Here is a 14221-nt window from a genome sequence, read left to right as displayed (position 1 = left end):
GAATTGGACCTCTTCCAAAGACCTCCATGGTCCATGCTGCTTCTGGAGGCCATGTTGGCATCCATGGTCCATGCTGTTACCTCAGGTCATGTTGTAGCCTGAAGTTCACGTGGATACCTATGGTCTGGGCTGCTGATGGAGGCCATATTGATGTTTGAGGCCCATGCTACCACAGGAGAGCAGGCAGATGTCCATAGTCTATAATAGTACAGTGTCTGTGGTCCAGATTGCTGCTGCAGGCCATGTTGATGTGCTTGGTCTGTACTGCCACCTGAGACCATGCTGATATCTGTGGGCCATGCTGCCATCGAGGGCCATGTTGGGTCTATGATCCTTCTGCAGCCAGGGGCCAAGTTGATGTCCATGGTCCGTACTACCATCAAAAGTCATGCAGATGTTTGTAGTCTGTGCTGCCACCTGAACCCATGTAGATGTCAATGGTCCGTGCTGCTGTTGAAGGCCATGTTGGGGGTCCGTGGTCCTGCTGCAGACAGAGGCCATGTTATTTTCTGTGGCCTGTGTTACCACTGAAGGCCAGGTGGATGTCCATGGTCAGTGCCACCATCTGAAGCCACACCGATGTCTATAATCTGTGCTTCAGCTGAGGTCTATATTGATGTCTATAGTCTTAGCTATGGTTGGAGACAAGGTTGAGCCCCAAGATCTGCGCTGCCAATGGAGGCCCTGTGGATGTCCATGGTCTGTACTGCCTCTAAACCATGCTGATATTCATTGGCCAGACTGCCACTGGGAACTATATTGGTGTCTGTGGCCTATGCCCCTGAGTCCACATTGATGTCCACAGCCTATGCTGCTACCAAGGGTCATATAGTGTCTGTGATCCATGCTGCTGTAGAGGGCTGTTTTGCTTTTCATGGTCTGAGTTTTGGTCAGAGACCATGTTGAGGTCCATGGGCCATGTTGACACTGGAGGCTATGTGGATGGATATCTGTGGTCCATGCTCCCACTTACTGTAAATGACAAGAAAGGTACCTTTGCATTGGTATCGATGTCTGCAAATTCACAGTTAAAAGGAGTCACAGAAGGCTTCTGTGACAACCGCTATCTCTAGCCCACTCTACCTCTCAAAAAGTAACAGCTAGACAGGAAGCCAATGAAGAGAACTCTTAAAAATGTGGTAAGGATGGAGGGCAGAGCTGAGAGGACTGGGAAGTCAGTATGATTGAAAGCATTATGTGAAATCCCCAAAATCAATAAAAGGATTATGCTGGGAAAAAAGATAAGAAAAAAAAATCCCTCACAGGTTGTATTGGCTGGTTTTGTGTGTCAACTTAACACAAGCTGGAGTTATCACAAAGAATGGAGCCTCCCTTGAGGAAATGCCTCCATGAGATCCAGCTGTAAGGCATTTTCTCATTAGTGATCAAGGGTGAGAGGGCCCATTGGGTGGTGCCATCCCTGGGCTGGTAGTCTTGGGTTCTATAAGAAAGCAAGCTGAGCAAGCCAGGGGAAGCAAGTCAGTAAGTAACATCCCTCCATGGCCTCTGCATCAGCTCCTGCTTCCTGACCTGCTTGAGTTCCAGTCCTGACTGACTTCCTTTGGTGATGAACAGCAATGTGGAAGTGTAAGCTGAATAAACCCTTTCCTCCCCAACTTGCTTCTTGGTCATGATGTTTGTGCAGGAATAGAAACCCTGACTAAGATACAGATGTACCCAGCTGCTTGGGTTTTAGTTAATTCCAGATGTAACCAAGTTGACTACAGAGAATCACAGCTGTCACACTCAATAAGCCAGTAATAGATTGTACAGCTCTCCCTCCCTGTCCCTCTCTTCTCTGTGAACTTTGTACATCCTAGGTGCTGTGTTTTATAAAACATGATAGTATGTGGGGCAGGAAGGAGCACCCCAGCGGGCCCTGCCAAGGTGTTCCCCCTGAGGAATCAGCCATGCTATAGGGCTAGTACAGAAGGAAGTTTATTAGGGGAAGGGAGGCGCGGAGTGGAGCAGGGACCTAGGAAACAGAGAAAGGGGAACAATGAAGGACAGAGAGAGAGAGGAGAGAAGAAGAGGGGATGAGGTGGTTGAGGACACGTGAAGAAGAGAGGAAGAGAGTAGGAGGTGGAGAGAGAGAGAGAGAGAGAGAGAGAGAGAGAGAGAGAGAGAGAGAAGTCTTTTATGCCTGGCTCCTGGCCTATACTTGGAGGCAGAGATGCAAGCTGTTGCTAGGTAACTGTTGGGCGGAGTCTAGAGGAATTGCGAACACTAGGCAAACACTGAGTTATAGTCCTAGTCCATACCATACATCTTGAAAGTTTATTTTTCCTAAATCGTTGCAGGTTTTTGAAGTTTTCCTTGATTCTCAGGAGCTCGGCCAGTTTATAATGACTGTATTGGACAGCCTGAAGAGTCTGCCACATCCCTGTATCCAGCAAACAGCAGGAGAGTTGCTGATAACTTTGGTGAAGAGTGCAGAGGCTCGGTTTGAAAAGGTAAAAGCACAAGCCATTTTCTGGGTTTGTGATAGCAGCGAGCCCTACACTCCCTCCCCCATACCTGCTGTCCCCTTCACATACCAGCTGAGAACAGGCGCTAGCAGGGACAGGACCAAAGGTGCCTTCTGCTGCCCACAAACAGTTCTTTATTCAGTAAGTATGTACTCACCAGCTCTATACCAAACAAGGGAGGTTTAAAAGTTAAGGTGTGGGACTATGGAAATAGCTCAGTGGTAAAATGTTTTACAAGCGTGAGGTTGTGTGGTTAGATCCCTGCACCCACGTGAAAACCCAGTTTCAATCCTGAGCATCTGTAACTCTAGGGCCAGGAGGTGGAGCTAGGCAAAATCTCAGAGCGTGCTGGTCAGCAAGTCTAGCTGAAAAGGTGAAGTCCAGGTTGATTAAAGAGATCTTGTCTCAGAGCTAGAGAGATGGCTCAGCAGTAAGAGCAACTACTCTTCCCCATGTTCAATCCCCAGCAACCACATGGTAGACCACAACCATCTATAATGGGATCGTATGCCCTCTTCTCCTCTTCTGTGTGCATGAAGACAACGGCAATGTACTCACATTAAATAAATAAATAAATAAATAAATAAATAAATAAATCTTTAAAAGAAAGAGATTGAGAGTGAGATCGTGTTTCAAAAAATAAGGTAGAGAGTGATCATTTGGGCTGGAGAGATGGCCCAACCATTAAAGGCTTGGTTCACAAACAAAAATATAAGAAAGACATCTTTCACATAAATCTCTGGGCTCCACAAGTGCACACACACATGGGTATATGCTTACACACACACACATATATATACACACATGAGTCTCTCTCTCCTCTCTCAAATGTATTTACCAGAGGACAGGATTTCTCTGGGGAGATGGTCTTTATGAGTATGAGGTTGGAATTCAGTGCAAATTCTGATAAACTAAAGCTGTCAAGCAAGTTAAGACAGAAGACAGCCAGAGTGGCTCTGAAAGGAGATCAGCTTTTTCCAGCAACAAGAGAACCTACCTAGATATAGTTAAAGCTCACACTTCAAGAAACAACAAGGGAAAGAAATAATTTAATTTATCATCTAAAATACAAAAGGACAGAGCCAGGCCCAGTGAGATGGCTCTACAAGACAGGGATTGCTGCCCAAGCTTGATGACCTGAGTTCAATCCCCAGATATCCTGGTGGAAAAAGAGGACAGTACTGTCCTCTGACTCCATATATACACGCCATGGCATGTGAGCAGCCCTTACATAAGCACAACAATAATTCTTTTTAGTAAAAAGGACAGTCATGGGTGTGGTGTTGTGCACCTATAATCCCTGTACTTGGAAAGATGAGACAAGATCAGAGGGTATGGCTGGCTTGAGTTACATAGTGGATTCCTTGCCAGGCCAGGCTACTAAGCAAAACTTTGCTTAAAAAAACATTTAATGGATTGACATAGAAAGATACAGAAAGAGCTAAATGTGTAAGTGTAGTTATTTCCGAGGAAGAGAGTGAGACTTGAGGAATGCCTGGCATTTTGTACTGCTCACAGTTTTCTTAAGAGTGAATATGAAGGGGCACTGGGCCATGCACAAAATCCTGGGTTCAGTGCTCAACACCACAACTAGGCAAGTGCTTTAGTAGCAAACTGAACCTTTAGCGTTCTAAACTTTACAAATTCAGAAATATTTTGTCTTCTATCCCCTCACCTTTCAGAAGAGGCTACAAAAAAATCTATAATTGTCCTGCAGGATTAAGGTCTTAATGATGTCTTTTTCCTCTTCAGGTGCCAGAAATAATAGGCGTGATCTGTGCCCGGCTGTCAATAATCACCCTGACCAGTGTCCGGCAACAAATCATAAATACCGTGAGTTTGTTTGTCTCCAGACCTAAGTACACAGATACAGTACTCAGCCACCTTTTATGTCATCCAGTCCCGTATGACAGGTAACAGAACCTTGCTCAGCTTCTGTGTTACTGGGTCCACAACCCATTTCCAAGTACAGCAAAACATGGTTGCTAATGAGACGCCTGTAGAGGGGAGTGGATAAGACTGGCACCTAAGGAGGGTATTCTAAAGGACAATGGACTGGATTCTTCAAAATGTTAGTTGTGAAGAAAGAGAAACAAGAGAGGGGGAGGGGGAGGGGGAGGGGGGGGAGAGAGAGAGAGAGAGAGAGAGAGAGAGAGAGAGAGAGAGAGAGAAGCAACAGCAGTATGACCCCAGCACCGTATAAGACCTTGGGTCACATTGCTTCACAGTGTTTATCTGACTCTCAGGCCCTACATTGAGATTGCTATTAGACAGTTTCATTTTGAGACTAAGTCCCAATATTTTTCTCAGGCTGCCCTTAGCTGTGATGTTAAATTTGTAAAAAATTTTTGAGAAATTACACGTTCCTTTGAAATCTAAGTAGGCTCAGAGGTTTATTTATTTGTTTGTTTATTCGGAGCTGATGTTTTTCACATACGAGGACCACAGACTGGATGGAATAGGTGTGTCTTTGAATGCCTTCTGTGAAGGTTCTGAGGGATCCAGACATGACCCCTGCCTTCAGAGGAGCACACGCAAAGCACTAACCAGTGTGTGGCATACTGAGGAAACCTGTAACAAGAAAAATTTAAGCATTGTAGGAACTGGTGGGAAGCATGGAGAAGCAGCAGGAAGCCTGACAGAAGAGACCCCACTGGGGCTTCTCTTTAAGGGAAGTGACAGTCGTGGGAGAGCTGGAGAAAAGGCCTCTGGCTTCAGAAAATGGTGTGGACTGTCCAGGGTGACCAAAGTCCCTCGTTTCTCCAGCCAAGGTGAATGGTGAGAGGTAGCTGGAGCAAACCCATGTGATGGGAAGCAGAGACACTGGTAAGCTTGCATAGGACTCAGTTATGACTGGCTGTGGGCCAGTAAGAGCTCAGTTCCGGACTCGCTGCCAGGTGCTAAGTCTACTGATACCTGAAGAACTGAGCAGAGGAAAACCTCTCACAGAGAGGCTGGATTCCAAATGGAACCTAAGAAAGTTGTGGTCATGGGAGGCCTGGGAAGGCCTTTTTGTGATGTTTGCTATTCTGGGATTTGTAGGCATTTGGCTGAATTGTGGAGAACTCTGGAGATAGAGCTGTCCAACACGACCTGGGTCCTATGGAGGCTCCTGAGGAAGCTGCAGAAATGCCATGAGGGACCCACTCAGGAGAAGATGGCCTATGTGGCTGTCGCTGTAAGCGTTTCTCTGCCCTATCATGTCAGCACAGGATGCTCCCCTTTGAGGATGACTGACTCTATCAAATGGGTGATATTTTCACTGTCTTTCTAACACTCATCTGTAAAGCTGTGTGTATCTCTGCATTGGCTCTGGCCTGGAGGGAGCTGGAGTATGGCAGGGTATAATACAGTGTGAACATTCCTACTTTTATCCTTTAAAAATTACCTAACATAATCTAAACTTATGAAGAAAAAAATGTTTTAATGTAATAATACATAGACTAGAAAACAATGGCTTTTTTTTTTTTTTTTTTTTTTTTTGGTTTTTCGAGACAGGGTTTCTCTGTATAGCCCTGGCTGTCCTAGAACTCACTCTGTAGACCAGGCTGGCCTCAAACTCAGAAATCCTCCTGCCTCTGCCTCTCAAGTGCTGGGATTAAAGGCGTGCGCCACCACCGCCCACCTAACAGTGGCCTTTTTAATTAGCAGTCGTAAAGCTGTCTATCAAAAAGGATGTTTCAGGCCTTGTAGGCAATACATTTTTTTTTAGGGCTCACAGGTCATGTACAGTCTCTGTCACCTAATCTGGGCAACATTTGATTTTTTTTCCAAAAGGAAAACCAACAAAACTTAACACTGATACATAGAATAAATTTCTTAGCTCACAACTGTTCTATCTCACTAATGAAGTTTCTAGAAATACCTGTGCATGTGTATATTTGATGTTTCTCCACCCAGTCTTCCTTTTAGAACGATACTTTTTAGAGCAGTCTTATGTTCACAGCAAAACTATACAGAAAGTCCAGAGGGTTGCTGAAAACTTCTGGCCTCTGTGCACACAGTAACTGCTTTCTATCAGTATATATGGTTTTGGGTTTTTTGTTTTGTTTTGTTTTGTTTAAAGCAGCTTCTCAAATAGCTCCGACTGGCCTCGAAATGTTCCTCGAAATAAAGAAGGGTGACTTCGGACCTCCTGCTTTGGCTTTCCAAGTGCTGGGATTCCGCTCCCCCCTGGGGCCCGCCCCCCCCCCCCCCGCAGGCTGTGCTTCTCACCAGTCTCTTCCCTACTACTTTTCGGCTCCCCTTTGTCTAGTCCAGGTTATTGCCATAGTATTTTAAGCTTCCAGATTTCTTCCAGCACTTCTAATTTGCTATTGTCTACTCTGTTTCTCTCTTTTCTTATGAATTTATGCCTTTCAAGAATTCTGAAATGCCGGGCGGTGGTGGCGCACGCCTTTAATCCCAGCACTTGGGAGGCAGAGGCAGGCGGATTTCTGAGTTCGAGGACAGCCTGGTCTCCAGAGTGAGTTCCAGGACAGCCAGGACTACACAGAGAAACCCTGTCTCGAAAAACAAAAAACAAACAAACAAAAAAAAAGAATTCTGAAATGTTATATTAGTGAAGTTTTAGAAGTTAGAGCAAATATATGTGCGTTGCAGACAGACAATGCAGACTGTGATACAGGAGACGTGGGTGGGACTTGAGAGTCTCCTTTCCAGCCAGCTGGCAGGTGAAACAATGTTGCACTGGCCATACCTTTATCAGCAAGACTTTGCATTTGTCTTACGGAAGAATGAGAGCATTTTATTAACAATGGATCCTTTTCTGAGTTATTATTTGTCACCTAAGGATCCTGATTCCCTCTACCAGTTACCACTGCTGCTCTGTAAGTGGATGGTGATGCAGGGGGTTAGGACCACCAGGCACTCAGTTCTCCCCTGTGCCTTTTCTGCCACAGGTAACAGATGCCCTTTATGAGGTGCTTATGGGAAACAAACTTCGAGCAGCTGCATTCCGACTCTTTCCTCAGCTTTTGATGACACTGCTCATCCAGATTCACCACAGCATCGGCCTCACCATGTCTGATGTCAGCATCCCAAGTGGCCTGTATGCAGAGCAGGAAATACCAACGGAGGTTACACCTTTGTGGTATTGCTGGTTGTGATTTCGTTGATCTGAAAGCTTACTGAGTCCTGGGCACTGTAGTAGTCTCAAGGATAGATGTGGTCCCAACTGTGAGTGAGCATAGGTCTACAATCCTCAAGGCAAGCACCCTGGATGGTTTAAGGGTTAAGGCCACTGGCTGCCCTTGCAGAGGACCCAGGTTCAGTTTCCAGCACCTACATGACGGCTTGCATCTGTCTGTGACTCTAGTTCTAGGGGATCTAACACTGTCTTCTGGCCTACGTGGGTACTGCATGCATGTGATACATAGAAATGCAGGGCAACTCACACACAAAATAAAAATAATAAATAAATATTTTTTAAAAATGCAATGGATATTCATTTAGTACCCCCAAATAAGTTCCTAAATTATAGATCTCCTTGAGAAACAAAATCAGGCTAAATTTCTTTAGGCTGAGAATTTATGTAGAGGGCCTTTCCAGTTATTAGAACATGAAGCATCTTTAAGAACTCTGGAAAGGACTGGGTTCCAGTGTAGTCACTGGCCGTCTTGTTGAGTAGCAGGCCAACCATTGGCTCGTCCCATTGAGCAGCAGCAGGGCTATTGTCTCTACCTATACTTGTGTTTGCCCAACTTAGCTTCGCCATACAAGCTACAAAGACTCTCCTCCTCAGAACACTGTGCTGGCAGGAATTCAGCATCATGGAAAAGAACGGTGGATGGACCCTTCTGAAGGGAGAAGGCCATCTTCAGGGAGTGTTTCTCCTTGCAAAGTGAGAATTCCTTTTCTAACACATTCATCCCCTCCTCTAAGCAGCACTGTTTTATCTTTTTCTTTAAAAAAAAAAAAACACAGTAACTAAAACCATAGCAGAGTATATAATATTTGTATTTTTTCCTTTTTCTCTCTCCCATTTTTTTTTCTGAGACAGGTTTTCTCTGTGTAACAGTCCTGGCTGTCCTGAAACTCCCTTTGTAGACCAGGCTAGACTCGAACTCAGAGACCCTCCTGTCTCTGACTCCCAGGTGCTGGGATTAAAGGCACATGCCCCATCATACCCTGGCCTAATATCTGTAATTTTTTGATTCAAGGTTTCACTATGTTTCTGGTCTGGAACTCTCTCTGTACACCAGACTAACCTCAAACTCATAGTGACCCTCCTGCCTCTGTCTCCCAGGTACTGGGATTAAAGGTGTGCACCATCATGCTTAGCTATAATATCTGTAAATTAACCAGGAAAAAATGTCAAAAGTCTTGCCCCTGTCATGCCCTCTTGAATACTTGAAGCAACAGAAAATCTTTGGAGGGCCCGGCCCTGGGAAAGCCCATCTGCATGGAAACATCTCTGAGAGTTTTCTGTTGATGTGTTTTACAGTGCCCTGATGGAAAGAAGTCGCCTCTTTGCATCTAAGATCATGTACTTGCTGGTCCCTTTGATTAACCGAGGGAATGACAAACATAAACTCACATCTGCAGGCTTTTTTGTGGAGGTAAGGGCCCTGTGGGTACTGGATTCAGGAAGCCTAGAAAGCAAAGGAACCTCTTTTCTAAGCTGTATCCATGAGGGTCAGGCTGGGGTCCACTCTAGGTTTGCAGTAGATATGTTATTTCCATTCACTCCTTTGGAGATTCTTTGCTCTCACCATTGGCACAGTCTTTTTGTTCCTGCCCCAGCCTCACTCTGTGCAGCCACTTGATGATTTCAAAGGAATGTAGAGTTGTTGGGAAGGTAGCTCCCTCCAGGGAAAAAGAACTTCAAGGTAATTTCTTGGCTGATTTTTGGGTTCTTTCAGCTCCTTAAGAGTCCGCTGGCCAGGAGACTGCCCAGGTTATACTCTACTGTCCGCCTGAAAACCTGGCTGAATGAAGAGAGTAAGCTCTTCAGGATCCTCGGACTGAGGGGACTGTGCAATCTTATCAGACACCGGGAGATGGTAAAAGGCCCTCAGACACTGCTTTCCTAGCTAATAATAGAACAACCCTGAATATACCCAAGAGGCTCAGGGAGGAGGAGCATAGGGAATGTTGAACAGGGTTGAATGTGGTGGACTCTTTACACTGTATATCCACTTGTACTGTTCTCACTTTATACCGAGAAGTTAAGTGGGTACTATTAAAAATTGAATAATTTTAAAAGTCCAAATATTCATAATGCTTTGAAACTTGAATTTTTTGGGGGGAGAGGTATGCTTGTTATTAGAACACAGTATAAAACATCCAGATGCCCAGTGATGCCATCCACCATGTTGCCCTGTGACATTCTTGGATACTCCCAGGATATTTATCATCTAAGACAGAGCTAACTGTCACTCATGATGAAAGAAAGCTTATTTTCCACATGACTCATTAGGAAACTATGCCTCAGCCTGGCAGTGGCTGCACACACCATTAGTCCTAGTACTCAGGATCTCAGTGAGTTCAAGGCCAGCCTGGTCTAAGAGAGTGAGTTCCAGGACAGCCCAGGCTACACAGAGAAACTGTCTGAAAAAACAGAAAGTTCAGTCAGCAGTAACCCTGAGGCTTTTGGTCACTTGAGATATATTTATTTTATAAAAAAATATACATGCATATATGGAACATAAATGACAAACGCTAGTATATGCTAACTCTGGTTGGTTGTATGCATGAAGATTTGATTATTCTACTTATTTAAATATATATACACAGACTTACATATTTTTAAAATCTGGAGACTGCTTCCTTGTAGGAACAAAGATGGGAAGGATGTTTAAAGATCTTCAGTCAAATAGTGTTGAATTCCCATCAAGGGGGTATCAAGCTTGTCTGAATACCTTCAGGCTGGAGAACTCACTGTGTCCAGAGCTGGCCATTCCATGTCTTTTGTGTTGGGAGAGCTTGTCCTTAAAGTAAAGTCAAGGGTGTATCCCTGGCACTCCTGGACCCAGTCCCACCTCTGCTCTGCCAAGCACTTCCCAACAGCTCCTCCCCCTCCTCTATGTATCAGGTGTGACCATAATAATGAGAAGGCTTGACTACCTCTTTACCACTTCTCTGTCCTGACTAGCCAGAGTTACTTAAGGAGTCAGGTGGGACCCCTCCATTAAGAATTAGAAAGTGTGCTCCCAGGACAGGAGGTCATGGCTGTTTTTGGACACAGAGAGAAGACATCAAAAACCTGCTACCATGCATCTTAAATAGCCTACATGAGACCGATGAAAGGATCATTTTGTTGGCCATCCAGATACTCCTACAGCTTGTCACGATGTTGGACTCCACCACCTTGGCTATTATGATGAAGACTCTGCTTTCCTTATTTGGTGATGTAAGACAATGAAAGAAAAAATTCTTCCCTAGAGGGTGGGTATCTACTAGCAAGTAGATATTGAGACAGTATTGAGGCCATTTTATTTTACGTATAGGATAGAATTTTTTATTTTTAGAGGCCATTGAGATTTTCATGCTCAGGCCCCTATCAGATAACCTGTGATGTTCTGTTTTTCTGGACTGATGTTTTTTGTTCTTCAGACTTAAAAAATCTTAAGACATAGCCTGGTGGTGGTGGCACACACCTTTAATCCTAGTCCTTGAGAGGCAGAGGTAGAGGAATCTCTGATTTCTAGGACATCCTGGTCCAGGACATACAGGGCTACACAGAGAAACCCTGTCTTAAAAAACAAACAACAAAAATCTTGAGAGACTTACCAAGACCATGCTTTGTAGGAGGGGAAAGAATTTGTTTTGTATAGGACATGGAACAAGAGGAGGAAAAGGAGGAGGAGGAAGAGGAGGAAGAGAAAGAAGAGGAAGAGGAAAAGAGAAAAAGGAAAAGAAGGAAAGATGGAAGGAAGGAAAGGAGGGAGGAAGGGAGTAAAGAAATGGGTCAAAATGATGGATTATACTTACATCCTTGTCTCAGATCACAAAGATTTTTTTAAACGAAGAACATAGAACACAATGACAGATATCCTCAGGATATGCTAAAGTTAGGGCTTTGAATGTCAGCAGTAGAGCTTATGTGAAATAGCAGTATTGGGTACAAGCTTTTTCAAGCACAGGCAGAATGACTCCATTTCTTGCTCATAGAGTTCAGAGAACAAGGGTACCAAACACAGGTCTTGCTGTCTCCCTCTGTAGTTCATTTCTTGCCCTCAACTGCATGCAGTTAGATCATTTCATGTTAAGATTGATGTACAGACTCCTTGGGATTCTGATAAGCTAGTATGAGCAAGATCAGTGAGCTGTTTCCTTGTGAACCCTCCATCTTAGGTGAGACACGATGTTCACCGTTTCTCCATGATTCTTTTTGGAGCCTCCATAAAGGCTGTGAAACACACAGAAAAGAAGAGCGTGGAAGATCGAGTCCTGGAAAGCTTAGTCCCACTACTTCTGTTTTCTCAGGATGAAAATGATGAAATAGCTAAGGTAATGTCAAGTTCTTTTCAGCCATGAATAACTCTAAATTTAAATCCAGTCCTGAAAATAAGAGTTTATATCTTTGAAGGCACAGGCTTTGTGTCACATTCTTGCTCCTTATGTCCTCTGGCACAAAACTACATTTCAGTTATTTCCCTGAGTTAACAGTGGGAAATTAAACTCTTAATTTCTGTGTAGTAAAATATGATCTTGGGAGGCAACCTGTGTATTATCACTTTGTAGTTTGGCACAGAAGTATATAGCACACAACTCAACAAACTCAATGTTAATGACAAACATACTCTTTTCTTTCAAGGACTACCCCATGGCCTTGAGACATGTAACATGTTTGAATTAAGTTAGAAAGAGTAACCTAGCTAGACCATCTGGAGACTTAATTTCTCCTATGCCTTCTAAGGGTTTTGCTGTAAGAATTGTGGTTTTCATGTAAGGAATATTAACAAGTCTGTTCAGGCTGGGCATAGTACACAGATCTGTAATCTCAGCTGCTTGGGAGGCCGAGACAGGAGGCTTTCAAGTTCGAGGCCAATGCAGACTTAGTAAGATCTTGTTTCAAAGTAGAAAAGTAGGGCTGGCAAGATGAGTCAGCTGGTAAATCTACCTGCTGCCACACCTGACAACTTGAATTTGATTCCTGGAACCCACATGTGAAAAGAGAGGAACTAATTCCTGAAACACACATGGAGAGAGGAAAACAGGGAGATAGACAGGTATGTAGGCAGACAGACAGACAGACAGACAGACAGACATAAAAAATTTTAAAATAGAAATAAAATAAAGAGGCTGGAAACATTAGCTCAGTGGTAGAGTGTTTACCTAGCACATATGAGATCCTAGAATTTGGCCGGGCGGTGGTGGCGCATGCCTTTAATCCCAGCACTTGGGAGGCAGAGGCAGGCGGATTTCTGAGTTCGAGGCCAGCCTGGTCTACAGAGTGAGTTCCAGGACAGCCAGGGCTACACAGGGAAACCCTGTCTTGAAAAAACAAAAAACAAAAAAAAAGAGAGATCCTAGAACTCCCAGTACAGTAATATACACGCACGCACGCAGGCATGCACTAGTCTATAAGCTTGCTCAGTCCTCTATGCTAACTGTGATCACCAGACGTATCCTCCAAAGGAGGAAAGGTCAGACCACAAGGATTCTGGAAGAATTTTGTAGCTCGTTCTTTGTGCCCCCCTCCCCTACACAAAAATGAAAGTCAAACTTAAAAGCTTACAAGGAGCCAGCAGTGGTGGCATATACCTTTAATTTTACACTCAGGAGGCAGAGGCAGGTGCATCTCTTTGAGTTCGAGGGCAGCCTGGTCTACACCATGAGTTCCAAGAAACATTTCAGACCCCAGTAAAGTATAGCTCAGACTTTGTCAACTAGGTGATGGGGAAGTGTGATGGTTTGTATATGCTTGGCCAGGGAGTGGCACTATTAGGAGGTGTAACCTTGTTGGAGTAGGTATGTCACTGTGGGTGTGGGCTTAAAACCCTCATCCTAGCTGCTTGGAAGCCAGTCTTCTCCTAGCAGCCTTCAGATGAAGATGTAGAGCTCTCAGCTCCTCCTGCACCATGCCTACCTGGATGCTGCCATCCTCCTGCCTTGATGATAATGGACTGAATCTCTGAACCTGTAAGCTAGTCAGTTAAATGTTATCCTTATAAGAGTTGCCTTGGTCATGGTGTCTGTTCACAGCACTAAAACCCTTTCTATATAGGAAGCAAATATTTGTGGCTTACAGGTTCATAGAGGCATTAATAGCTCATCTCATCCCAGTCTGACATCCCTTGGCAATCAGGAAAGATGCAGAGCTGCCAAGGCTCTGAGCTTATTTTCATACAAACTTGAACAACTTCTAATTCAAGCTCTTCACGGGGGGAGTCTGAGCAGAGAGCTGGTGTTAACTGAGTTAGGACATAATCAATGCTACTTCAGCTCTAAAAAATAAAACAAACACATCATACACTTGTTCCCAAAGTCCCCAAAGACCTGTCATCCTGTAGTAAATTTTTATCATTCCTGCAGTAGTTCCTTCCCTTCCTTTCCCTCTTCCTCTCTCTTTCCTTTCCCTCACCTCTCTTTTGTGCTTTCTGTTTGGGCACAGGGTCACTGGTAGTTCAAGCTGGTCTCAAACTTTCTATGTAGCCAAGCCTGGGTGGACTTGAATATTTGATCCTGGATAGACTTGATTGTCCTGCCTCTCCCTCCCAAGTACTGGGGTTACAGGTGTGTGCCATCAATGCCTGGCTTGTGTGTGTGTGTGTGTGTGTGTGTGTGTGTGTGTGTGTGTGTGTGTG

General features: G+C 44.4%; 1 protein-coding gene across 1 annotated transcript in view; it reads left to right on the top strand.

Moving 5' to 3' along the window:
* The first annotated feature begins 279 nt into the window (after positions 1-279).
* The window catches only part of Mroh8 (maestro heat like repeat family member 8), a 24666-nt gene continuing 10724 nt past the window's right edge, over positions 280-14221 (top strand). Inside the window, exons 1-10 of the mRNA XM_028782026.1 lie at positions 280-366; positions 2301-2453; positions 4221-4381; positions 5511-5646; positions 7370-7560; positions 8176-8310; positions 8914-9028; positions 9332-9472; positions 10657-10821; positions 11766-11921. Of these exons, the coding sequence (XP_028637859.1) occupies positions 280-366; positions 2301-2453; positions 4221-4381; positions 5511-5646; positions 7370-7560; positions 8176-8310; positions 8914-9028; positions 9332-9472; positions 10657-10821; positions 11766-11921 (1440 nt within the window). The remainder of the gene's footprint in view (positions 367-2300; positions 2454-4220; positions 4382-5510; positions 5647-7369; positions 7561-8175; positions 8311-8913; positions 9029-9331; positions 9473-10656; positions 10822-11765; positions 11922-14221) is intronic.

This window comes from Grammomys surdaster, unplaced genomic scaffold (genome assembly GCF_004785775.1).
Source record: "Grammomys surdaster isolate TR1022 unplaced genomic scaffold, NIH_TR_1.0 677, whole genome shotgun sequence".
In the NCBI taxonomy this organism is placed as follows: Eukaryota; Metazoa; Chordata; class Mammalia; order Rodentia; family Muridae; genus Grammomys; species Grammomys surdaster.
This window is presented reverse-complemented; position numbering and strand designations above follow the sequence as displayed.